This window comes from Carcharodon carcharias, chromosome 1 (genome assembly GCF_017639515.1).
Source record: "Carcharodon carcharias isolate sCarCar2 chromosome 1, sCarCar2.pri, whole genome shotgun sequence".
Classification (NCBI taxonomy): Eukaryota; Metazoa; Chordata; class Chondrichthyes; order Lamniformes; family Lamnidae; genus Carcharodon; species Carcharodon carcharias.
Window position 1 is genome coordinate 61,116,572 of NC_054467.1, and position 26,044 is coordinate 61,142,615.

General features: G+C 43.5%; 1 protein-coding gene across 5 annotated transcripts in view; it reads left to right on the top strand.

Annotated features, from left to right (window-relative positions):
* Nucleotides 1–26,044, top strand: part of LOC121282290 (hedgehog interacting protein) — a 226,516-nt gene that overhangs the window by 196,525 nt on the left and 3,947 nt on the right. For 3 of the 5 annotated variants that reach the window (XM_041195939.1, XM_041195949.1, XM_041195957.1), the window contains exon 13: nt 15,070–15,198. In XM_041195939.1, the coding sequence (XP_041051873.1) occupies nt 15,070–15,198 (129 nt within the window). The remainder of the gene's footprint in view (nt 1–15,069; nt 15,199–26,044) is intronic. The other 2 variants (XM_041195964.1, XM_041195971.1) reach the window with 1 other exon arrangement.

Genomic DNA, 26,044 nt, shown 5'->3' on the forward strand with positions numbered 1-26,044 from the left:
CCCATTAAGATTGCCTGAAGGCTGCTGTGTGCCAGAATAATTTGTCTTAAGCATGTAGAAGCATTTTTGTGGTTGGACCTCTAAATCATAATCAGAGTTCACCTAAAAGTTTTGGAACTGATGCCAGCAGCCATCTTCATCATATCAAATACTAGGAATTTCGGTAATGGAATGGTTTAGCATCTTGGTCACCAAAACAGTATCATTTGAAATTTTGTATTTGATAAGATGGCTCCTCGCCTGGCAGATCCTTGATCATAGGATTAAAGGCCTAGAAATTTGGCCATGCAATGTCTATTCTTCAAGCACCAACAGGCCTGCTAAGCACCCAGTATGGTGGGTAGGAAGCTGGAAGGTTGCTGCCTACCATATTGGAAAAGGACAAAATATCACCATGCAACGTCCATGTCTGAAACAGGCATTAAGCCCTCTGCTAATGCAAGTATCACCTAATGACTATTTGAGTCCCACACTGCAAAAAAATGGTGCTCTCGTTACTCAGCAAAACCAGGCAATGTGCTGCTTCTTAAGCAAAAACAGAAAATGCTGGACAAACTCAGCAGGTGTAACAACATCTGTGGAGAGAAAAAACAGAGTTAACGTTTCAAGTCCTTATGACTCTTCTAAAGAGCTAAAGAGAAGTAAAAATGTAATGAAATTTATACTGTTTAAGAGGGGGTGGAACAGGTGAAGCTGGAAAGAAGGCCAGTGATAGGTGGGGGCAAAGGAGAGATGGCCAGAGATGTCATGCAGAAAAGGACAAATGGTTGTTAATGATAGTGATACTGGCTAAAGGAAGTGCTGATGGTGTCGTTAAGATCAGAAAGCATAATGTGATAATGGCAGGACAAGGGTAGACACTCTGAAAAGAGCAACATGAACAAGTAACAGATGGCCCTTGTGGGGGCGGGTGGGGGGAGGGGACAGTGGTGGGAAAAAAAGATTGAAAATAGGATCAAAAGCGGGGATAAAGTGCTTACTAAGTGTTGATCAATCAGGAAAGCTTTTGAAATACGCTCACCAAATGTGGGGCCATGAGGAGCAGGAAAACTCAGACAACTGTCACTTCCATCCCAACCCTGCCTCCAATCCCACCAACTAGACCTCTCCCAGCCTCCATACTCCCTCCCTCCCACTGTGACATCTGATCTTTATCTACCATCTGATCTCTTCCTTTCCCATTGCTCATGTCCTCCAAGGCACCAAAAGTGATGGTGCCTTGGACTTTACCATTCAGAAACAGGGATCTTAACCTTCAGCACAGTTTCTATGGGGAGCATTTTCCCGTTGGCGTGCAGTGGCAGGACCCGCATGCCAACGCGGAAAATGATGCGCGGTGATGTCAGGCGAGCATCCCAACGTCACCGCGCATGGATGACTGCTGGGTGACAAGGGCTATCCCCTCAGAAGGTGGCTCATGACGCCTCTCCACCATCCAAGAACAAAGGCTGAGCAGTGGTACAATAGGAGCCACGCCTCCACAAGGGCCGTGGTGGAGAGAACCTTTGGTCTTCTCAAGATGCGCTTCCAATGCCTGGACTGCACTCCAGTACCCCCCAGATCATGTGTTGCTGATAGTGGTTGCATGCTGCACTCTCCACAATGTTGCGCTGGAAAGGGGGGATGCTGTGGACGACAAAGACATAGACGCATTTGCTGCGGCTGCACACGATGAGTCCAGCAGTGAGTCCGAGGATGAGCACGCAGAGGGAAATGTTGAGCGGGTAGACACTGACCCCCCCCCCCCCCCCGGGCATACTCCAGGGAGGTAGAGACACCCGGGAGGCTTTAATCCAACTAAGCTTCAGCTAGCACACTCCAGGACAAGCCTGGGCTGCAGGCTCCATACTCGATACCTAAGTGCAAAATCTGCCTGGATAGGAACATTAACTAAGGGCCTTGTTAATAATGCTGAATGTCCCACAAATCACTCATAACATTATTGGTAACCATCCACCTGCAGAAGAAAAGAGGCACCCTCAGCCATGGTGACATGTCTGAATTTAATATAACAACCAAAGGAACTTCAGAAAATAAAATGTCAAGGGTGTTAAAAATCACACCAACGCATAAAGAGCTCGTTGCAGGCCAACACCAAAAGCACCAGTGATAAATCCGTGGTGTGCCTAAGGTGCCTTATGTTTACGTTTTCGGGTGCTGTGTCTTGGGGCTGCCCCCTCGCTAGGAGTGGCAACTGAGACAGCCTGCTCACTCTGCTGTCCTGTTGTCCTCGATGACCTTGGCAGCCGTCCTCTGGCCTGTGGAGCCTGTGTTGGCCCCGCCTGGGAGGGAGCTGCCAGTTCCACAGCTGGCATCTCCCCAGTTGTCACAGCCTCTTTGGATGCAACGGTCATTGGCAAAGGGGCGGAGGAGCTGCCGCTCTCATCCGGAGCACCCTGAGAGGAGCCCGCAGAGAAGACAGGCAGCTGCTGCGCTGACGTGAGGTCACTTCTGCAGTGCTGCCACCTCCTTGAGGAGGGCAGCAAGGCAATAATCAGAAAAATGAGGGGCACAGTGCCCCCCTGCCCTACCCTCCTGCCGGGCCTGCTCACCAGCAGCGCTCTGGGGAGCCCTTCCACCAGCCACGATTCCCAGCATTTGAAAAGCTGCAGCAGCTTTTTAAAACAGGTTGCTGGGTCGCCATTGGACCCAGTGGTCATTGCAGTCCCGCCGCCACCTGCCCACTCCCACTGCCCTTGGGAGCTGCGATTCACACTGGGCGGGCCTTAATTAGCCCACCCGCGTAAAATGGCAGCACAGACCCGATCGCGGTCGGCGATCAAATCCACACCCGCCCGCGCCCGCTCCCACACCATCCACCCGACAGGCAGAAAGTTCTGCCCTATGCCAGAGAATCATACAGCAGAGACATTCCTATGTCAGATCTTTGAAAGAGAGATGCAATTGGTTCCCCTACACTTACTTTTCTCATAGTCTTGCATTTTGTTTACTTTTCAAGTTCCCTTTTGAAAGTTATGATTGAATCAGGGAATGGATGAGCTCCTCGCCTTTGCAACTCTATTACAGGTCACTTTTTACCAATTGTCCCCCAGTTTCATCTCCACCACAACTTAAGATTTCTGTCCCTAATAGTTGGATTCATTTTTGCTCAATTAATGCCTTTAAGCTCCAAATTTAACAATATCTGCATTACCCAAGCCCTGACGTAACATATTTCATGTTTTTACTGTGCTGCTGCTCTACTCACATTTGATTTCCTGGACTCCTTTCCCACAATTGTTGTGTTGCTGTTATGCCCAGGAGCCCTAGTGGGGAAAACTGCTGTCTGGAGTCATAACTGACAAAAAGGCAGATGGATTTGGCTGGTAAAAGCCAATGATCTCCCAGGACGTAGTTGCAGGAATTCCTTAGGGCAATGACCTAGGCCCAAACAGATAAAGATGGTTCATCAGTGACTGTACCTCCATCACAAGATCAGAAGTGGGGTTGTTTGCTGATGATTGCAGTGTTCAACTCCATTCGCAATTCCTCAGAGAACAAAGCAGTCTATTACCACATGCAGCAAGGCCTTGGCAATATCCAGTCTTGGGCTGAGAAGTTGCAAGCAATGTCCATATCACAGAGGAGCCATGCAATGATTTTCTCAAGCAAGTGAGAGTCTAAACCATTTACCTTTGGCACTGAATGGTGTTATCATTGCCAAGTCCTCCACCATCCGAAATCCTGAGAGTCACCATTTACCAGAAACTGAACTGGACCAACCACATATATGCTGTATCTACTAAAAAAGAATCAGGGGTTGGGTATTCTGAAATGACTGCCTCACCTTCTGACTCCCCAGAGCCTCTCCTCAACCCATAAGGCACAAGTAAGGAGCGTGATTAAATATTTCCACTTGTCTGAATAGATGCAGTTAGAAAAACACAAAAGAAGCTCGACAACATTCGAGACAAAGCAACCCACTTGATCAACAGCCTATCCGCCACCTTTAAACATTTAGCCCTTCCATTACCAACGTGCAGTGACAGCAGTGTTTACCCTCTGCCAAATGTACTGCAGCAACTTGCCAAGCCTTCTTCAGCAATATCTCCCAAACCTGCGACCTGCATCACTTAGAAAGACAAAGGAAGAAGTATAGATGAAAATCTATACCTCCAAGATCTGCAAGTCGTACGTCATCCTGACTGCACTGTCGCTGGGTTAGAATCCTGGAACTCCCTACCTGACAGCACTGTGGCAGTACCTTCACCAAACAAACTGCAGCAGTTCAGGAAAGTCCACACAAACCTTCTCAGGGACAGCGAAAGATAGGCAATTAATGCCAGGCTTGTCAGTGACACCTATATCCAAAAATGAATTTTAAAGATACTATAGATGCAAAATTTAGTTACGTAGAGCCTCAAAGGCTCACTGCAAATTTTCCTGCCCCTGTCTGCATCCAAAGACCTTGAATAACGCTGCCATGATATCAGTGACCTAGACTGGCTGATTCAATGCCAAGTTACCAATTTTAGTCAATGCATGTGTGGGCAGCAACTTTGTTAATCACTTCTGAAACAACAAGCATCATGAAGTAAAATAGGCCCAATTCTGGGACTATTGAAAGGGTCGCTCTGCACGTTACATGTGAGGTGCTTTTGACTTACATTTGCTAAGGCATAGTTTGTGGAAGCATTGTTTTGAATTGCTGGGGCAATCTCTGTTACTGCTCTGATCTCTTGCTAACGTTGCCATGACTACCATTTGGAATCAGGTTTTCAGCTAGACTATCCTGGTATTCATTTAATGTAGCAGCTAAAACTTTCTAAAATAAATGGATTCAGGTGCTGGAGATTGGTATAAATGAATACCAAAGGGTGGAAAGACTTAGATGTTGCAATTCCACTTTCTCTATGCTGTGAGCAGGACATGTGGAGGAGGAGGCAGAGACAGAACACTCTGTGAGAAGAATTGAGAAGGAGGATCTCCATAGAAGGTCATGCCCTAAGGAGTCTAGGCCTTATGCACTGGAATTCCTGAACACTTCTTTAAAATCCACCTCTTTAACCAACCTTTTAGTTACCTCCTAATATCTTCCTTGTTGGCTTGGCTTTAATTTTGACTGATTATACCTCTGTAAAGCACCTTGGGTATTTTTCTACGTTAAAAGTGTTACTTAAATCCAAATTGTTGCTGAGTGGTGACATCTAACATTCCAAATACCTTCAAAGTTCTAGTACAACAAATAATATTTTGAGCTATGTGCTGGAGTAAAAACTTCATTGTGTGTAAATGCGGGTTAGGATTTTGGGCATACACCAAGTTACATTGAGCTGCAAACAGAATAAAAGAAATGGAACAAAGGGAGGCTTTTCTGTTGGTCAATGTCAGCCTTCTTGAAAAAAGGAGTTATATTAATGAGGTGCCATGCTAAAATTCAATTTGATTGAGTGAACTGTGCATTCCTCGCATCCATGGAAAAATTAGCAACCAAATGCCTGGCCTCGTCCAAAGTTTGTAAATTTACCTTACTGTTCTAAAATATCATTGGAGGGTTTTGGGTTTTTTTGGTGGAAGCAGAGATTCCTAGTTCCATTTTGCTTCCGACAACAGGTGATTTTGATATGGGAGCCACCATTTATCCATATTGCCTTAGCTTCTTTATTGAGCTTTTCTAACATATTGTCAATTGCTGGCCTCAGCTCCCAGTGCCTATTATTTTCCAGGTTCTGACGGCCTGTCAGAAATAGTGTGCATAGCCAGGGTCCCAGTTTTCAGCAAATTCAATCCTTGCTGTTAGAGAAGATGTACCCACATCATAGATGTGTCGCAACTCCAAAATTACCAACATTGCAATTCTGAGGCTACTGTCATGGCAAGAATTAGAAAGCAAAGTTTAGAACTGAAAATGTTGTTTGCTTAATCATGCAACTTGTCTGCTTTAAGTTTGTTGTACATTTATCACAAAACTTAAATTTAGAAACCAACCAAAAAGTATAAAGAAAAACCCTGACTTTTCTGACTGATCATCACACTTGGACATTAATGTAGAAGGCTAAAACATCCAAACACAAACACTTTAGCCAATCTGTTCAAAGGAGAGTGATGCAGCCATACAAGTGAACACTCCGCCAGGAGGTAAATGAATAAGTGGAGCGACAAAGGATAGATTATTCTTCACCACAAGTGCATGTCTCAGAAATTTGTGCTAAAAGAGCAAGATCCTTCTTACAACAAAGTCTCTCCTTGCTAAGATTGTCATATGCACTGCTCTTATAATGATTGTGAGGCTTTGGAAGAATAAGATATAAAGAGGGCATCTGAATTTAAAACTACTATTGGATTTGTCCCTGTAAAGCTTCTCATATGGGTCTGCCAAGGGCATTTTGACTGTCTACCCCAGCTTACATTTAAACGTTTATTACCAGACTGTTATTACCACAATAGTTTCCTGCTCAGAAATCTCTCGCGGCACAAACAAATGAAATACGTTTTCCATTTTAAGAATAGGGAAAAAGATTCCTTGTTTATGAAATCCTAAAAATTCCAGTTCTGTCTACAGGACATTTAAGTTGAGTTCTGAACTTAGTTTTGTAGCAATATGTATGTCACATGCACATATAATATACCTATCAGTACTTCATTCTTTCTGAGAAAGGGATTCAGTTGGGAACAAATTCAAAGCATTCAGATTTATTTCAGAAACCTGAGCTAGAATTTCCCCATCCCAGATCGGAAGGTATTGGAAATGGGACAGCAATAAAATGGCCACCAAGCAGCGTAGCCAGAAATTCTGCCTCTGTTTCAGCCCTCTGCCATTTTCCCCGGGCAGGAGAGGGAGCAGGCACTCAACAGTCCTACTCCTATTAACAAGCTTGTTTACATTGTGGCAGGCTCATTTAGAGCCCATCTCCAGAAAGTTTTCTGATTTTCAGTGGTGCATTCAGGATTCAGCAGCTGTCAGGTTTCACACCAGCTACGTGCAGACAGGAAGTGTTTTAAAAGTTAAGAAAAATGGTTTTGCCTCCTTTTACAGTTCATCAGAAAATTATGGTTACAGTAGCATGATTTGTAAGTGTTTTGTGATTAACTATCCATTTAAAAAATGTATTTGCCCACTTTTTTCTTCTGCCAAGTGGCATGCTGTCAAGTAAAAGAGTAACATTGTAAATGTGGAAAAGTAAATGGATTTTAAAAGTACATACAATGATATAAATGGTAAAGTACATTTTACAGTATTAGAATGATAACCAAGTAAAATAAGTAACAATTTCTCATTTTTAAAGCACTTTACATTGCTTTTGTGTTTTCAGTTTAGATATCTGCTAAGATTAACAGTTCTGAAGTCAAATTATTTATCTGGGCAACTTATGGGTTTTTGGGTGCAATTCAGTTTTTTAATGGAAAAATAAATGCTTGTCTGTGTTTGCGTAGCTGCGTGTAAAGCTCCAATTGTTTATTTTGGGAATTTGTGGACTCTAGGATGGAATCAGCCTTTATAATAGGGCTTGTGAGTTCATTTGTTTACTAAGTGGATAAGAAGTGGGGTGGAGATGGCAGAGTGGGTTTGGGTGGAGGGTGGGGAAAGAGAATGGGATGGGGAGTGGTGTCAGGGTTTGATTAGGTGTGGGGGTTGTGGGGTAGTGTGGGTGAGGGGTTGAGGGGCTGGGTGGAAGAGGGGGCAGGGGTTGTTGTACATTTAAATTAAAAAATACTTCTAAAATATATTTAAATAAATTTAAATAGATTTTGAGGCCTCCCCAATGCAACTCAACTTCAATCAAGAAGATCTGGGCCGATGTATTTGGGAATGGATGAGAATGGAGTTGGACCTTTTAACGTGTCCCCTCCAGAATTGGTCATCCTCCACTCCTACATCAGGCCTGCCTAATTGGGTGGCAGACCTGACTCCGGGCCAATTAAGACCCTAAGCCCGGAAAATCCTGCTCCCCGGCAGGCTGGTGACGGAGGCGGATTCCTGACCAGGAATTGAACCTACCTCCTCATTCCCACCTTCGAAGGAAAAAAAAGCGAGCCAGTGGAAACATAAACCCCTGCCAAATCTCCTAGATCCAGCATGAGATCTAAGTATATCTTTTCACAAGTTAATGTACCTGCCATTTGAACTGTTGCTTGTGAAATGAAATCATAGCCAGTTAAAGTTTAAAACCTTGTAATTAATGGGCATAGATTTTGAGGTCAGCGATGAAGTAATGACACTCACCTCACTGGCAGTGGCCCAATAAGTTTTCATAGGCTTTTGATTAGAGATGAGGCATCTGATTCAACAATGGCATCTGTGAGCAGGGCAAGAAACAGAGAGGTTGTTCAACCAGATTGAACAATCCTCACTGAGTCCAGAAAGTATAAAGTAGGAAATATAAATTAGATTTAAATCATATGCAGAAAATGGTATTAAGATTGGAAAATGAAAATGGGATTAACAGAGAAAGATAAAACAGGCAGCAGAAAAGGTTTTAATATTAGAAAAATTCCAACACTAATTTTCTTTCTTCTAAATTAAGCTTTTAGTGCCAGAGAGACTGCAGGCAGTAATTAGCATTTCACATACTTCTGAATGCAGCAGCCCTAACCTTTTTGTCATCTTTAGTGCAGTACTCATGGGAATATACTCCAAAGTTCATGCTAATGCATTCATTTCAATGCCATGTTTATTGGCAAGGACTGAAACAGTGCAACCCCTTTGATGAGCAGGGTATCTCTGACGGCACCTTCTGGATTTTCACATTAAGATGCACATGTGCAGATGTTAGAAATTGCTGACCAATTTACTCCTTTATAACAGTAAAGCACTATTAACCTCACTGTTAGTCTTATCACAAAGCCTGGCCTGATATCACGCGTGGATTTCGAGAGAGCTTAATATCTTAGTCACTGAACATCCCTACTTAATATGATATAGGGACTTCATTATCAGCAAGAAGATGGGTATTGAGCCAGATATTTTCAACCACATGATCCCATCTCCATCCTGGCACCCGCTTGCCCTATTTTTATGTCAGAGAGGTGTCATGGGCCAGAAATGGGCCCACTGCCTCTGGAGGCAGGCCCAAGGCATCAGAGGTGGGTGGATGGTGAGGCCAGCAGGCTAGAAGGCCAGCCTCTGTTTACTGGGACATTATCCCCGAGAACCATTGGCACATAGCCTTCTTCCCAGATGACAGCCATTGTCAGGAATTGTTTCAGTATTTTGTTTTACAATTGTCAATTTTTTTTTTCCAACTTTGCTTCAGACCGGTGTCACAATCACAGCATCCTTGAGATACCCCAGCATGCACTCCTCTTCAGAATTTCAGCAGGAATTCCATCTGCTCTAGAGACTTTGGGCGGGATTGTCCCAGATTTGCACTATGTGCAGTAGCGGATGGATAAAACAGCGTTCTACCCGCAAGCTGCAATGGCTGCTTCTCACGCTATATCGTCCCAAATCCACCGCATTAACTATGCATTCCCAAGAAACACACCTTTTCCATGTCGGACAGGCTCTCATTCGCCTGCCATGCCATCACCTCGCCACTTCATCGCACGGGCGCCATATTTAAAGTGCAACCGCGCACACGCCCCTCAGTGCTTCCAGCCCATGAGTGGCCCCGAAATGCAAGAAGATTGCAGCCCCCAGGCTCATTGATGCATCCCTCGAGTGCCTTTTGGACGCAATGGAGGCCCGTTGTGATGTCCTCTATCCCCACTCTGGCAACAGGATGGGCAGCAACATCATCAATCTATCTTGGGAAGTGGTGGCGGCAGTAATCAGCGCCAATGCCCTGCAAAAGAGTACAGCCACCCAGTGCCACAAAAGGATGAATGACCTCCTCCGTTCCGCCAGGGCAAGTCACTCTTCTCATCACTCTTAACTCTCACACTCACAAACCCATCATGCATCCACCGAGCCCTCACTCACTGCCAGTTCAAGGAACATCACCATTCACTCTCTCACACACAGCCTCATTGTCCTGTCCATAGGACCACTTACCATCCATACATGCCAGGCATCTGGCCTGGCTGGCATCCTGCTTACACTCTCTCCATCTCTATACATGTAGGACAAGCTGGCACACAACAATGGGGAGAGGTCACAGACTGACGGTGGCAAGGTCCTCATGGCTCACTGTGGCTCTTCAGCGGCGTGTGCTGGAGCCCCAGTCATCCCTTCTCTTTGAGGGTGCTGGTCCTCTCTCTGTGCAGTCAGGCACCTCAGTCGCTCTCTTTTCCGTCATCTCTGCTCTCTGTACATCATGAGGCATATATCTTGTTCACCATGCTCCATGCTCCTGATGTACTCCTCCTGCAGAATGAAAAAGAGAGATGCATGGGTTAGCTTAGGCATACTAAGAACCTCTCTTAGTTAAGCCTGAAGGCCACTTAAAGCATCCTGAAAAGTGCTGGCCACCACTTGGACGGTCAGAGTTTAGTGCGTTGCATGGTTGTCTGAAACCCCAACCACCTCCATCCCACTCCACCTGTCTAATTGGCGGCAGCTTTGCACATCGGACTGCATGCTGTGCTCTCAGCTCAGGCGCAGGCATTCTCCTAACCCGCACTGGAAGGTTGCACTGTTAGCTTGAACCATGGGGAAACTGGGCCAAACCGGAATGCTGACATTGCAAGGGGCTGTGAGCACCCCCAGCAGTGACTGCTCCCTGGCCAGCTTTAGCAAGGTGATTGTACGATATGGCCAGTCATCCAACCGTTCTGCAGTCCACTAAAATGCTCATTATTTTTCAGTCTATGCCCGAGGGGTGACAAGCTCTGGAGCACTTGGTGTCACTTCCATGCCTCCGTGTTGCTTGAATGGGCAGATAAGCTAGAGGCCCAACTCCACGCATGCCAACATGGCTGCATTTGAACTGTCTCAGCTACAAAGGAATGGTCACTTTATATAAAGTTTCCCTATTGCATGGCTGCTTCTCAGCACCCCGCCACCCCGCATTTGCTTACACACTACCTTCAAAAGCAGGGCAGCCCTTGCCCCATCGCCCTCAATGTGCCTCAATCGCAGAGCAGCCCTTACCCCCTTCAAAGCGCCTCAACCTTGAAGTCCAACAGGCGACTCGGTTGAGCACTCTGCAACGTTACTCTGTATTCACCTCCAAGTTCCCCTCAAAGTGCAGCCTGCCAAGTGCACGCCTTATGTTGTGAAACACATCAGCTAGGTGGACGATCCAGCAGCAGGGGACGATCCCAGTGGGCTGGCCTTATAACCATATGCAGATGTGTTACAATGAGGTTCCTGATGTCCAATGGTGGTGAATGTAACCTGCCAATGATGGGCTGTGCAGACGATGGCAAACTGGTTTCAGGACGTCATGAAACCAATTTCTTGCCTTCTTACTATATTGTCCACTCATGCCGCCAAGCAGCGGCCACAGAAAATTCCACCCTTTGTTGTTTGCCTTCCCGAATGAACCTTCTCCATTTTGATCAGTCATAAGCCAAGAATTCCCATGAATCAGCAGGAATGTTTAACCTCTTTAGGGATGCTTTGAGGACATCGCAAAAGCGTTTCCGTTGTTCTCCTGGGAGTCTCCTGCCATGAGTTCTTCATAGTACAGTTGCTTCAAGAGTCAGGTATCAGGCACACAAACAACATATGCAGTGGAGCTGGTTTTGAATGATTAGTGCCTTGGTACTAGCCATGTTGGCTTGGAAGAGGACAAAGCTGTTGACCGTCTTTCTTGCCACCGAATTTGGAGAATCTTTCGAAGGCTCTGCTGTAGACTTCTCCAGTGCTTTGAGATGCCTGCTGTAGGTTGTCCAAGTCTCCGAAGCATATAGGAGTGTGGGGATCACCGTGATCTTAGTTTCAGGTTTGAAACCCTAGCCCTCAAATACTCTTTTCCTCAGTCAGCTGAAGGCTGAGCTGGCACTTTAAAGGCAATAATGAATTTGGTCATCTGCGTCTGCCTTTGTTGAGAAGAGGCTCCCAAAATATGGAAAGTGGTCCACGTTTTCCAGCATTTCGCCATTGATCTTAACTGATGGGAGGAGGGGGTGTGCTGTGGGAGTTGGTTGGAAGCGGACCTTAGTTTTCCAGGTGCTTAGCGAAAGGCCCGTTTTCGCAACAATAACCTGGAGCTTAGTTCCTGATCAAGTGTTCATACAAGAGTCAGCTGCATATTGGAGTTCAGTGACAGAGGTTGGAGTTATTTTGATTTTGGATTGAAGGTGGCATGGGTTGAACAGTTTCCCATCTGTTTTGTAAATTATGTCCACACCTGTGGATAATTTTGTGGAGACGAAGTGCAGTATTGCAGTAGGGAAGATGGAGAAGAGGGTTGATATGATGACAGCGTGTTGTTTGACCCCACTCTTCAATATGATAAGGTCTGCGGTGGTTCCCATTGGTGAGGATCACAGCTAGGTCACTGCGGAGTAGGCAGTGGATGGTGACAAATTTCTGAGTGCAGCCAAATTTGAGGAGGATACTCCATAAGCCTTCATGGTTAACAGAGTCAAAGGCTTTAGTGAGGTTGAAAAAGGCCATGTCAAGCAGTTGGTACTATTCCTTGCATTTTTCTTGGATTTGCCACGCAGTGAAGATCATGTCTGTGATGCCTCTCGATGGGCAAAAACCACACTGCAATTCTGGAAGCTCTTTGCTCACTGGGAGGAGAATTCTTTGCTCTGTGGCAGACAGCAGGGAAACATCTCTGCAGTTATAGCAAATGGACTTATCTTCCTTCTTGAATATAGTCACAATTACAGACTCCATGAGATCCCCTGGCATGCACTCTTCTTCCCAGAGGAAGGATGAGTTTGTGTAGCCATCCCAAAAGTGTTGTCTGCTGTGTTGTATGTATGTATATTTGTATATTCGTGTTTCAGAATTTTGGTAGGTATTCCATCTGTTCCAGAAGCTGTTGTTGTCAGCTATCAAGTGACTTTTCCAACATTATTCCAGACCGGGGTGGTGCCAAGACTAAGCCAGATAGGATATTGAAGAATGGAGTTAAGGGCGTTCAAGTCAAAGGCAGAGTCTCGGTTAAGAAGTTCTTTAAAATGTTCCCTTCGGTGAGCATTGACTTGTCTCCCTGTCCTTCATGAGCTCCACTCCGTGCTTGGCTCTCAGTAGGAAGGATCTTTGAGTGCTTGGGCCATCAATCACAGATGTTGGTGTCCTTGTGTTGGTGGATCTCTCACACTCTTTCTACAGACCATTTGTTCTTTATGTCATGGGTTTTATGCTTCTCCTTCAGACGCCTGTAGAACTGCTGCTTCTCTCTTGAGGTGTGGTAAAGTTTCCACTCTGTGAAAGCTTTGCACTTACCCTCAATTAGGTCCTATATCTATTATTTGTTTTTATCAGTTTCAATATTTCCTGGTAGAGAGGCCAGGAAGCAATTCACAGGTGCTTGTTATGGTGAACTTTAGGATCAACCCGGAATTATTGGCTCACTGTGGCTCCTGGTGGCTGGAGATTGAGGGATTGGCACTGATTGCTGGGATCTTTGAGACTTCCGATGTTAATTTTCTTACAGCATTGCTCCTGTTGCCTCCATTGTTTGGTGGCCATACTGATGAAAACGGTAGATCAGATAAGGCGGTGATTGGTCCAGCAGTCATGCCGTGGGTGATGTCGACATCTCTGCATCCCTTGCTCAAACGATGACATAGTCAAGCAGGTGCCAGTGTTTGGACCGTGGTTGTTACCATGAGGTCTTGTGCTTGTCTTGTTTGGTGGTTACAACGAGCTCACATCCTAGACACTTCGTCAATAGGTGGACTCTGTTAGAGTTTGCTTTCCCAACTCCTTCCTTGCCAATCACACCCTTCCAGACATTGACACTGAAATTTTGGAGGAGGATCAGTTTGTTGCCTGCTGGGACTCAGGCTAGAGATTGCTGAAGATTGGTGTAGAATCCCTCCTTGGCCTCATGTATTGCCTCAAGTGTAGAAGAGTAGGCGCTGATGACAGTGGAATGCATGAAGTTTTTCAAAATGGCTCCTGTAGCTTAATGGACCAGTTCTAGTCACTGCATTGGATTGCAAGGAGATAGTATCTTCTTTGGAGGTAGGAGGATCTAATATATGAAGAATATATAATAAGGAAAATTATATAGGAAGCTCACCTTTAGTTACACTATTCTTCATTCTTCAAAGCTAGATAATCCTAATAGGTGAAATTTCCCGACATACTCCCTTCTATGATTTGACCTAGGGTTAACTGGATTCCTACATTTAGATAAGTCACATTGGATTGCACAAATGTTGAATTACCGTTAAAATTCTTCTGCGCTAATTGTCATTTTAACCTTATTGATAAAATAATTTTAACATTTTTTTAAAACAGAGTAAATAAAGTGGATTACTTGGTTAACCACCTTGCCTCCCTTCTCTAGTCAATAAGGCCTCAATAAGATAGCCATGTGAATGGTGCTGTATGAAGTGAAAAGGCAATCATGTATCATAGAACAAATACCGTAAAGTGGCACAATATTTTTGTCTGTCTTATGGAATTCAAAGTACTTTTTTAAAGTGCAGAATATAAATACGTGATCTAATTTTTTAACTTAATGCTGAACTAGCAGTATGCCTAACGTTCAAACATTAAATTAAAATCAACATTTAATTGCATGATGGCGAAACCTCACGCTGTAATTTTAAGAAGTCATGTATAGATCACTAAGGTCAGACACCATCTTTTTGTTTCTGTATTATGTCATTCACAAATCCCATTCTCATGGCCTCAGACCATTCGCTGCTAACAGACAAGTGGCTTGCTTCCAGACTGCTACCGAAGGTTAATAATGACCACCAGGAGGCACATGATAGTAGCTGAGCAGTTCAAAATTTTCCATCCCCAAACAGAAAGATTGCTGGCCTGTACATGACACTTCCCATACAATGTGGCCCAGATCAGGAGTTCAGCAGAGTCAGCCCATGTAGCTATGTCCTTCCAAATCAAATTTGAGCATGTGTGAATTTATTACCCATTTCCAACAACTACAGAAAATTAACTGCATTTTCCACATTAAGAAAACAAGTTTCTTTCCAGCACATACTATTATTTTTGTCCAAAAATGCACATAATATCCCATGCTTAAAGGTAAGTAACCTTCATCTAATTGAAGTTGCTTGAGCACTAAAAATTTTTCATTTCTTTAACAGCAAAGTGTGATCCAGTATGTCGGCATGGTGGCGTGTGTGTGAGGCCTAATATGTGCTTATGTAAGGAGAGCTACACCGGACCACAGTGCGAGCAAGTGGATAGAAACATTCAAAGAGTTGCAAGGGCAGGTATTATTCAAATGCCAGTATAACATATATGCTTTTAAAGTAATAACTTGCCTTAAATTATTTGTGGTTCATGAGATTTAGCTGACTAGGTTTAAAAAAAAGCTGAGCTTCCCCAGCGGCTTAGCTGACAAAAACAGTGTGTAGCTCTATCATATTGACCAAGGTTCCTAATTTTTTTTAATATTAGCATCACACAAGTGCCAGGCAATGACCATCTCCAACAAGAGACAATCTAACCCCTTGACATTCAATGGCATTACCATTGCCAAATCCTCCACTATCAACATCCTGGGGGCGGGAGGTGTGGGAGTGGTTACCATTGACCAGTCACTAGACCAGTCACCTCCTAACTCCCCAAAGCCTGTCTACCATGCATAAGACACAAGTTAGGAGTGTGATGGAATACTCTCCACTTGCCTGGATGAGTGCAACTGCAACACCACTCAAGATGTGCGACATGCAGCCTACTTAATCGGCACCCCACCTACCATCTTAAACATTCACTCCCTCCATCACTGCTGCACAGTGGCAGCAGTGTGTAATACATACAAGATATACTGTATCAATTCACCAAGGCTTCTTCAACAACGCCTTCCAAATCTACAATCTCTACCTGCTAGAAGGACAAGGACAGCAGATGCATTGGAACACCACCGCCTGCAAGTTCCCCTCCAAGCCACACAACATCTTGACTTGGAACCATATTGACATTCCTTCACTGTCATGGGATCAAAATTGTGGAATTGTCCAGCAGCACTGTTTATGTACCTGAACCAGATGAGCTGCAGCAGTTCAAGAAGGTGGCTCACCACCACCTTCTTAAGGGCAATTAGGGATGAGCAATAAATGCTGACCTAGCCAGAAGCGCCCTCATCTCATGAAAGAATAAAAAAACCCATGTTGAGTTAGATGATCTCAACAGGAGCAAATGTCAGACTACATTTGGGTTCAATGCCCATGGACTATAGAAGGGAAAATCAGCAGGGATTCCTGTTCCTGATTCCTTTCCAGTGATGTTTGCTTCAAAGTAGACACTTGGAAACAGAAGATGTTGGTATAATGAGCCATGATGCCCTCAATGGTGAAAGAGCTAACATCGCTGTTCAGGTTCACACACAAAGAATTTTCAGTTAGGTAAAGTATTGAAGGATGCCTTCTTCCATACAATCTTACTGCAGCAGGAGTTGACACCTTCAGGTGTCATTTTTCAGGTGGAAACTGCTTTTAAAGCTAGGGTTTCCATGCCTGCTAGGCCAATTTTTCAACCAAAGTACTCAGTTTGAAGACTAATGGTCACAGCATGAAGGTTAATATGTGTGGGTAGATCAAAACAGAAAGAATCTCTACAAGTGAGTATGTTTGTTTTCCATTACCTTATATTTAACCCAATGATGAATACGTTTGCCTGCACCATGATTAAAATATCATGCTTTGTTTTATTATATAATCCTTCAATTCACAACTACTCATGTGGTTTTAATTGTAGCAAATCAATATTGTGATGTACTATGCATTGTATTCCTGGTTGGCCTAGTACCATAGAATGATTTTTTAAAAAAATATGCTAAAATTGCTTGAAAACAGCAACAGTTTTGCGGCACATCAATTGCCAGTAAACCACGAGAATCCGTAGTATGCAGTGAAATTACTAAGGAGTTGGAATAACATGAACTAATCAGGGCCCGTCAGCATGAACTTCTATAAGGCAGGACATGCTTGATCAAGAATCCTTTGATGTGTTCACGGATGTGCAGTGAATGTGATTTACATGGGACAGATTTCCATCTTCATCACCTGGACAGTAATCTTGGCTGAACCTTTTACAGAATCCACCAAGATTTTACTCCTTTGAGAAGTTACCACAAAATATATAGGGAAAAGATCACCTAAAGTAAAGGGATGTGGCCACTTAGAGAGATAGAGGGCACAAAGCAAAGTTTCTTGAAATGGCAAGATATGATGAATAATGTACCACAACACTAATTATTGGGGTTTCTCTTATTTATTACAAACAGTATCAAAATTTGCAAATGATATCGAATTGGGGAATATGACAAATTGTGACAAGGATTGTGAAAGATAGCAGAGGGGCAAGATAGCCTAGTAGGATGGGCAGCTAGGTGACAAACACACATCAATATTGAAAAATGTGAAGTAATACTTTTTGGAAGAATAAATAGGGAATGAAAATATACTTTAAATATAGACTTTAAATGGAGTATAAGAGCTGAAGGACCTTGATGTGCAGATACACAGGTTGTTTAAGGTGACCACAGAATTATATAAATTCTAAAATGTTAAGCAGAATCTTTGATCTTTCAATCAGAGATATTAAATACAAAAGCAAAGAGGTAGTGCTGAACTTGTACAAAACTTTAGATCGGAGTTGAGTACTGTTTGAAGTTTTGGGCACGCCGTTATGACAAGGATATAAAAGTATTGCAGCAGGTGTACTGTAGATTCATTGGGATATTACCAGGGACTAGAGGTTATAGTTACGAAGAGATACTTGAAAACTTCAGAGTTTTACATTAGAGCGGAGCAAGTTAAAGGGTAACACAACAGAGGTCTTCAACATTATGATATTTTCAGGCAAATTATATTTTTTTTCACTGTTCAGCAAGATGATAGCAAGGAGAAAAATGAATATCATACAATTGAAGAGAAAGTGTTGAAAACATTTACACAGAGGTGGTCAATTTGTGCAATTCTCTGCCAAAAACTTTTGCTCAAGCAGGGCCCTAAAGTTCCGTTAAAAGTGAATTAAACGTTACAAAAAGGAATATGCCTGCTGGTTGGAGAGCTGGCAAGAGACCCGCGCTGCCTCTTTTCAGGAAGGCGTGCCAAACCACATGCAGGCAGTGGTGAGGGCCTTCCCCTGGAATCAAGACCTCAGTGGTGGAAGTCCTGCTTGCGAGAGCTGCTAGCCACCCTGAGGCCTCAGCTCTTATGCTCAGCTGTGCCACTGAAGGGGTTGTGGCTGATGCTGGATGGATTGCCCCAGGATCACGGAGGACCCTGGCTACAGGTAAACAATATATGAGGAGAGATTTTGCAGGTTGGGGGGGGTGTTGGGGAGAGGGGGAAGGGGGATCAGAAGCAAGGACAGGGGAGTGACTCTCACAGGTCACCCCTTTCCCACAGTCCCTTGAGCAGGCATTGATTGCCCTTGATCTAAGGACCCTGCCCTCCTCACCAAAGTGACAAGCGGCCCACACAGGTTCACCTCTCGTACACACCACATGGCAACAAGCCCATTTGTGGTTGGGTTAATCCCAATGGCGGCGGGATGAGGCCCTTATGTGGTCATTAATTAGCCACTTAAAGGCCTCGATTGGCATGATTTGACCGGGGGCCTTCCTGTCCAGAACTTACTTCTGATGGAGGAGGAAAGATGGCAGGGTTCAGGTACAGCACCACCCCGCCTAAGTAACTGCCCTTCTTGCCCCCAAGCTCACCACCAGCAAGAGCAGAAGAATCCACCCATGAAGTGAGCAGGAAAGTGGGATTAGATTAGATTACTAATGAGGGGGAAAAACGATCTTGATGGGACAAATTGCCTGCTTGTGCTGTAAGATTCCATGATCTATAACATTTGCCAAAACAAGCAAGAGAGGAAAATTTCAAATTGTGGATACTGCACACAACAAACAAAACTAATAGAAACATGCAATTGTAATAATCTTCTACTTGTCATACGATTAATAGCATATATTTAGTTCTGTCAATAATATATTGATATTTCCTTCCCCAACTCCCTACACCATCCACATGCCCAACTGCCGATGCTGCCAGACCTGCTGAGTTTTTCCAGGTAATTCTGTTTTTGTTTTGGATTTCCAGCATCCGCAGTTTTTTGTTTTTATGCCCAACTAGTACAATCGGTTACAATAGTACCCTTTCAGCTCTGACAGAAAGATGGATTTCATGAGTTCTGATTCTAATTTTGCAAAAGAACTTTAATACAATAAATTTCATGTTCTCAGCCTTGTGGCCAATATCAGAAGAAATATGAAGGATCCTCTGTTAGTTGAACCAAAAATTTATCCCACAAGTATAGTGACTTAAATAACTCAAGAGCTCCTTTTAGTCCCTAGTTATAGATAGGGTTCTAACAAATGTTGTATTAAACTTTAAGTGGGCTTAAAATGTTAAAGAACAAAGAAACTGAATTTTAACCGTTTGTCATGAAGATGTTCTATATTTCTAGCTCCGTGAATCTAGGATATAAGATTGGATAATTTAGTTGCCTTTAAGAGGTGCCTCTGCAAACCAGGAATCTCACTATAAGTGTATCTTAGGAAATTGTGGGTATACAGCCTGTAGTTTTGCATTCATTAAAAGAATTAGATAAATCTATGGTACTAAGAGTCAACAAATCCTCAGGACCTGATGGCCTACATGCTAATGTTCTAAAAGAGGTAGCTACAGAGATAGTGGACACACTGGTTATGATTTTCCAAAATTCCCGAGATTCTAGAAGGGTCCCAGAGGATTGGAAATTAGCAAATGTAAGACCGTTATTCGAGAAAGGAGGGATCAGTTAGCCTGACATCAGTTATCAGCAAAATATTAGAATCTATTATTAAGGAATGCGCTTTGATGATTGTAGTGTAATGTGACAGAGACAACATGGTTTTGTGAAAGGGAAATTGTGTTTGACAAATTTATTAAAGTTTTTTCAGGATGTAACTAGTAGAGTGGATAAAGAGGAGGCAGAAGATCTTGTACATTTAAGTTTCCAAAAGACATTCAATATGGTGCTACAATAGTCTAATTTGCAAGACAAGGGCTCCTGGACCAGAATTTTGTGTTCTGAGGTCGGGCGCATGCCCAGCCTGAACGCACATAAAATTGCGCGAAAAGATGTCAGCCAAGCATCCCAACTTCATCGCGCATGCGTGCAATATTTCCTTTGAAAGAAAGCAATAGAAATTTAGACTTACTACTCAGATACTGAAGGGAAAGAAGAAACAACAAAACAAAGCTCTATAGCCACCCAGGTGAAGGAGACTTACACCGAAAGAGAGTCCTCAACCTCAGAAAGAGATCAGGATCAGCTCAGGGTGATTGGTCAAGGCACCTCAGAGACTAACCTTGTGTAGTCTGAGACTTTGAGGGGAGATGTAGGAGGATATATGTAATTTGGATAAAGATTTGTGGGGGGATAAACAGTATAGGGATCAGAAGCACATAATGATGATGTAACATTACATGATTGAATAACAGAGATCTGGAGAAAGGAGAAGTTTCAACCTCATGCAGAGTTCTGAATATGTACATAGTAGCTATAAAGAATAAACTATAGTCTCAAGCAGCTTTCTTTGGGAAAAAAGTCAAGCCCCAAAAAACACCACCTAGCCCCCAAACACATGACAAAACAGATGAATGGCTGAATAAAGTGGGCCTATACTCTCTGGGTTTTAGAAGAATGAGAGGTGATCTCATTAAAACATACATGATTCTCAAGGGGTTTGACAGGGTGGATACCGAGAGATTGTTTCCCAGGTTGGGGAATCTAGAACACAGGAACACAGCCTCTGTTTTATTTCTATGTTTGCTTAATACATACTTATTAATCTTATGCAGGACTGGTAAACTAAACATACGTTCAGTTTATTTGAAGACGTCACACAGGATTGCTCAGCAGATGGATTTATTGTAAAAATTCAACAGCTTTGGTTAACATGAAAGTACAGCTGCAACTCCTTCACACCACATACTGCTAGTTAAACTGAAAACTTCTCTGAACAATTTCTGCAGGTCACATGATTTATATTACAATTAACATATTCCCTCTTAAAGCAATATCACAACTCCCCCCTTTTCCCCCCAATATAACATTACATACATTGAATGAAAACACATGTACAATAGGGTGGTTGTGAAAACTACTTACACGAAAAGAATCTCTGTTCAAGAGTTTGTGGACTTAAGAATTTAAGAGTTTAAGTGTCTGTATAACATATTGGTAGTTTAACAATCCTCCCGGATCTCCTAATGGTATAACCTCCCTGAGATCTAGACTTATTATTTGGGCATTCTTGACTTGTAGTTGTGTTGGTATTGTTGGAATGCTGATTGTTTTTGTGGTGGTTGTCCATAATTTCACTCTCCAAGTCCATCTTTAGGTGTGTTCTAGACACAGTTTGACTGCTAAGTGTTATACAGTTGTATAATTCCCTTAGCTGGCTTCTGTTTCTTCTTGACGTCACTCCATTCGGTGTAGTGACTTCATAAGTTCTAGGCTCATTGCACACTTTGGATACTTCAGCGGGTAACCAAGTTCCCTGGGTAGGATATATGACTTGAACATTGTCCAATGTGCAGACTAGGCAGTTCTGCACCTGCATGTTGGCCATACACCATCTTCATTCTCCCTTGTTTTTTGAGAAGTTTCTCTTGTACATCTGAGAAATGGGACAGATGGTGGCTTGGCAAGGTTGACCTAACCTGCCTTCCGAACATGATTTCTGCTGGTGATGGTAAGCCCATGTCTGAAAGTGTTGCTCTTAAATGTAACATGATAATACGGAGATCTTATTCTGTTTCCCTACACTTGATAATTAATGACTTAAGAGTGCGAACCATTTACTCAGCAAGACAGTTGGATCTGGAATAGTGTGGCAAGGTTGTGACATGGTTTATGCCCAATTTAGCACATGTGTCCTTAAAATGTCTGCCCATGTACTGTGGCCCATTGTCCAACCAAGCTGAAAATTGAACTCATTGTGTCTGCCATTGCCACATTTGAGGTATCCTTCAATTGTCTGACGGTTGGAAACTTGGAAAGGTAGCCATTGACCAGGAAAAAGTTGTCACCATGGATAGTGAATAAATCTGTTGCAATTTTAGACCAAGTATGATGGATCTTCGTGGGGGTGTAGAGGTTCTTTGCATTGATGTGACTGGTGTCTCTGGCACACCTTGCACATCCCCTCTGATTTCTCGATATCATTGTTGATCCCTGGCAATACACACTATACCTTGCCAGGCACTTTGTTCACTCTAAGCCCATATGTCCCTGGTTTAACCGTGACAATATGACCAGGTGAAGATTTTTGGGACAGGCTCTTTTCCGTTGAAAATCATGCCTCTTGCAATACCTAGTTCATCTCTGCACAACCAAACACATCTGAGGGTGTCTGACACTTCTTGCATCAAATTTCTACAATGACTCTTCATAATGCTTTCAATCGTGGATCATTTGCTGTTTCCTCCTGAAGTTCATTGGACTTGCGTTGATGAAAATTCATCAGATTGACCTTGAGCACATCTTCTAGGTTGATGTCTATGCCATCTACTTTAGGTTTTTTTCAAATTGAGTAATCTGATCAGAGTGTCTGAAGTAGCCAGTTTATTACCAAGTTTGTAGCAGATTTCGAACTCACAGCCCTGTATTTTTGTCAGAAGTCTTTGTAGTCTGGGTGGCTCATTTGTCAGTGGCTTGCACCAAATCATTTTGAACAGTTTGTGGTCAGTTTTCACAATGAATTGATTACCAAATAGGTACAGGTGGAACTTGTGATATTGAATACCGGAGTGAGTGTCTCACAATCTATGTTCAAATAACTAGATTGTGCTTGTATAGACTTTTGAAACCAAATGCAATTAGTTTGCCATCTTGCATAGTGCACGATCCTAATCATTTTCAAATGTGTCAACCTCTAAGATCATCTCCTTTCTTGGGTCATAGTATTGTAGAACACATGTCTCTCCTGACAATGCCTGATTAAGTGACTTGCACGTGTGTTGATGGTCCTCCTGCCATACATATGGAACATCCTTCCTTAGCAGCTCTCTCAGTGATGATGCTCTCAGGCAAAGTTGGATGTGTATGGTGCTAAGAAGTTGAAAAATCTGAGGCATCTCTGCAAGTTCTTTTTATCCTGGAAGTAGGCATGTCTCCTACATCTTCAACTTTGCCGAAAAAGTTAATCTGACCCACATTCACCTGCATTTCGTGCTGTTGAAGGTAAGTCCTATGCAACAAGCTGCTGCCATCATTGAGTGCAGATGTCGGTCATACTCTTCTTTGGCTTTGCCCATCACCACAACATCATCAGCAAGCTTACACATCCAGGATATTTTCTGTAATTCTGTCCATGTGCTGCTAGAACAGATCCTGGCCAAAGGGTAATCTCTGGAAGCAGTATCTTCCGAATAGTGTGCTGAAAGTGATGATTTCTTGAGATCCCTCTGCCAAATGAACTGATCAATATCCACATTTGATGTCCAACTTGGAGAAAAATCTTTCTCCTGTGAATTTGGGATTCAGTTCCTCTAACGTTGGAATCTTGTGTGGTAACCTCTTTCGAGCGAGATTTAGATGTCTTGGGTCTAAGCATAGCCGGAATGTGCCATCTTTTTCAGGTTCAGTGATGGAACTGCACTAGTCGGTGTGCTGATGCACACGATAGATGATGCCATTACAATCCATGTTGTCCAACTCACTCTTTAGCTTCTCCTGCATGCACACACTGCACTTTCTCGGAGGGTTGATCGATGGAATTGCATCTTTTCTGAGATGTAGTACAGCATCACCTCTGAAGTTCCCTATGGCATCAAATCTGTCTGGGTACACCTGTTGTAGGTAATGGACTAACCCAATGTGACTATTCTTAGCCTCTTCTGCTGTGATTGGTATCTTGATGATCTCGAGTATGGTCACAATGTTGAGTTCCGTACACACCGGTGTACAGAACTGTTATTGGTGGTCTGCTCATGTCCACCAGGTAGAATACTTGTGATTTCCATGCAGATTTGCAGTAGCTGCATTTCAATGTCAATGTACCTATACAATTAATGGGTGATCCATTGTATGCACTAGTTTGTCTGTCATAGGTTGTATTATTGACTTCCAACGATCCAGGTACATATCCTTCAGAATTCTGACTGATATGATATTCACACTCGCTCCCCTGTTGACTTTGGCTGTGAGCGTTTGTTTGCCACTTTTCTTATGATATTGATAGTAGCAAAAGCTTCAAACTGTTTGACAATGCATGAGTGAAGTCAATATGACACAAGGTGGAAAGTCTGTTTGTTTTCAAGTTGAAGATCTTACCACAATTTATCTTCATCCTGGTCTGTCTTGCCAAAAATCTCATCTATGTACTTGCACTCCCTGTTGTTGCTGCCAGTGTGCTGCACATACTTTTTGTTTCATTGCATCTTACCCTGGTTGCATCTTCGGAACCAGATGTCCTGCATAAGCGAGCCCAATGTTCTTTTACACAACATAACTTACAAAGATCTTGGAATGCAGGACAGCTTCACAATGGGTGCAACAGACCACACTTCCCACATGACATACATGCTTTCTGCGTCCTACTAATCACACTAATATTGCTAACTCTTTTCAGTACAAACCAAATAAATTAAATGAACAAATCACGGGACGAATTAAAAGGCAGTTCATTAAAGGGAAACTGCAAAAACAAAAGACAAAACTTAAAGGAAACTTACAAACATTAAATCAAAATGTGATTAAAGGGGTCATTATAGCACCACAGTTCCCGCGGTGCCCATCAAGCACAGAAGGCCTTGATGCTTTTTCTCCAGGGACACCCAGCCGCGAACGTAGCTGTGGAAGAGGGGCAGGCAGGCAAACCAGGAGACTCCCTTGATCGCCTGCTGCCTGGACCAGTTAATGGCCAACTTGGCCAGGCCCAGGAGCAGATTCATGAGGAGGTCCTCCTCCCTCCCAGCCACCCCTACCCACCAGGTGCCCATAGATCTGGAGCGTGGGACTGAAGTGCAAACAAAACAAAAGCAAAAGATTTTTCAAATAATTGAAAAGGGAGTGCAGCCTATAACACCCTACATATGCATGGTCCATGGACTCCACAAGGCCATAAAAAAGGCAGGCATCTAGGGAGTCCGTGAACCGACACATCCTATGATTATATAGGGCTGCTGCGTGAAACACTCTCCACCCAGGTCCCCGATGGAAAGGGTGAGGACAGCCCTGTAGAGGGCCCTCCACTGGGGACCTCGGCTGCTGGACAGCAACAAGGCACGCCAGGGCGAGGACGAGGAGCAGGTGTGCAACAGCAGCCCGTACAGGAAAAGTGGTGCTTGCAGCTAATGCATGCAGATGGAGTAGTCCAGCTACAATGGCTTCATATTTTCTGCCATCTTTTAGCAGTGTGTCAATATTGTGACCTTTCTTTTTCTCCAACAGAGAATAAGAACAGAGGAGGCTAAGGGGTGACCTAATTGAGGTGTATAAAATTTTGAGATGCCCAGATAGGGTAGACAGGAAAGACTTCTTTCCCCTACCTGAGGGGCCAATTACCAGGAGCCATAGATTTAAGGTGACTGATAGAAAGATTAGAGGGGTCATGAGGAAAAACTTTTTCATCCAGAGGACGGTGGGCATCTGGAATTCACTGCCTAAGTTGTTTGAGGCAGAAATGCTCAACTCATTTAGAAGGTACCTGGATCTGCATCTGAAGTGCTGTAACCTACAAGGCTACAGATCAGGTGCTGGAAAATGGGGTTAAAATGAGCAGCTAGTTTTTTCTCTTTTTGGCCACACAGGCATGATAGGCCAAATGGCCTCTTTCTGCACTGTAACTTTTCTAGGGTTCTATGGAGTTGAAGCTGTAACCAGCTCCATTAGTTGTTCCCACAGCTCAGCTTCCGAGAAGTCACAGTCCTTGCCCTTATCACAGCACCTGCTAATGAACTGATTGATTGATTCTTGTGGCCGTTGTTTGGAAGCTATCAGTCCTAAACACTGTGTTCTAAAGTTCACCTTTACACAAAGCTGATCCTCCGCCATGTACCGCAACTTGGCAGGATCCTTCTGATCCTCCTCAGACAGGCCCAAAATGTTGAC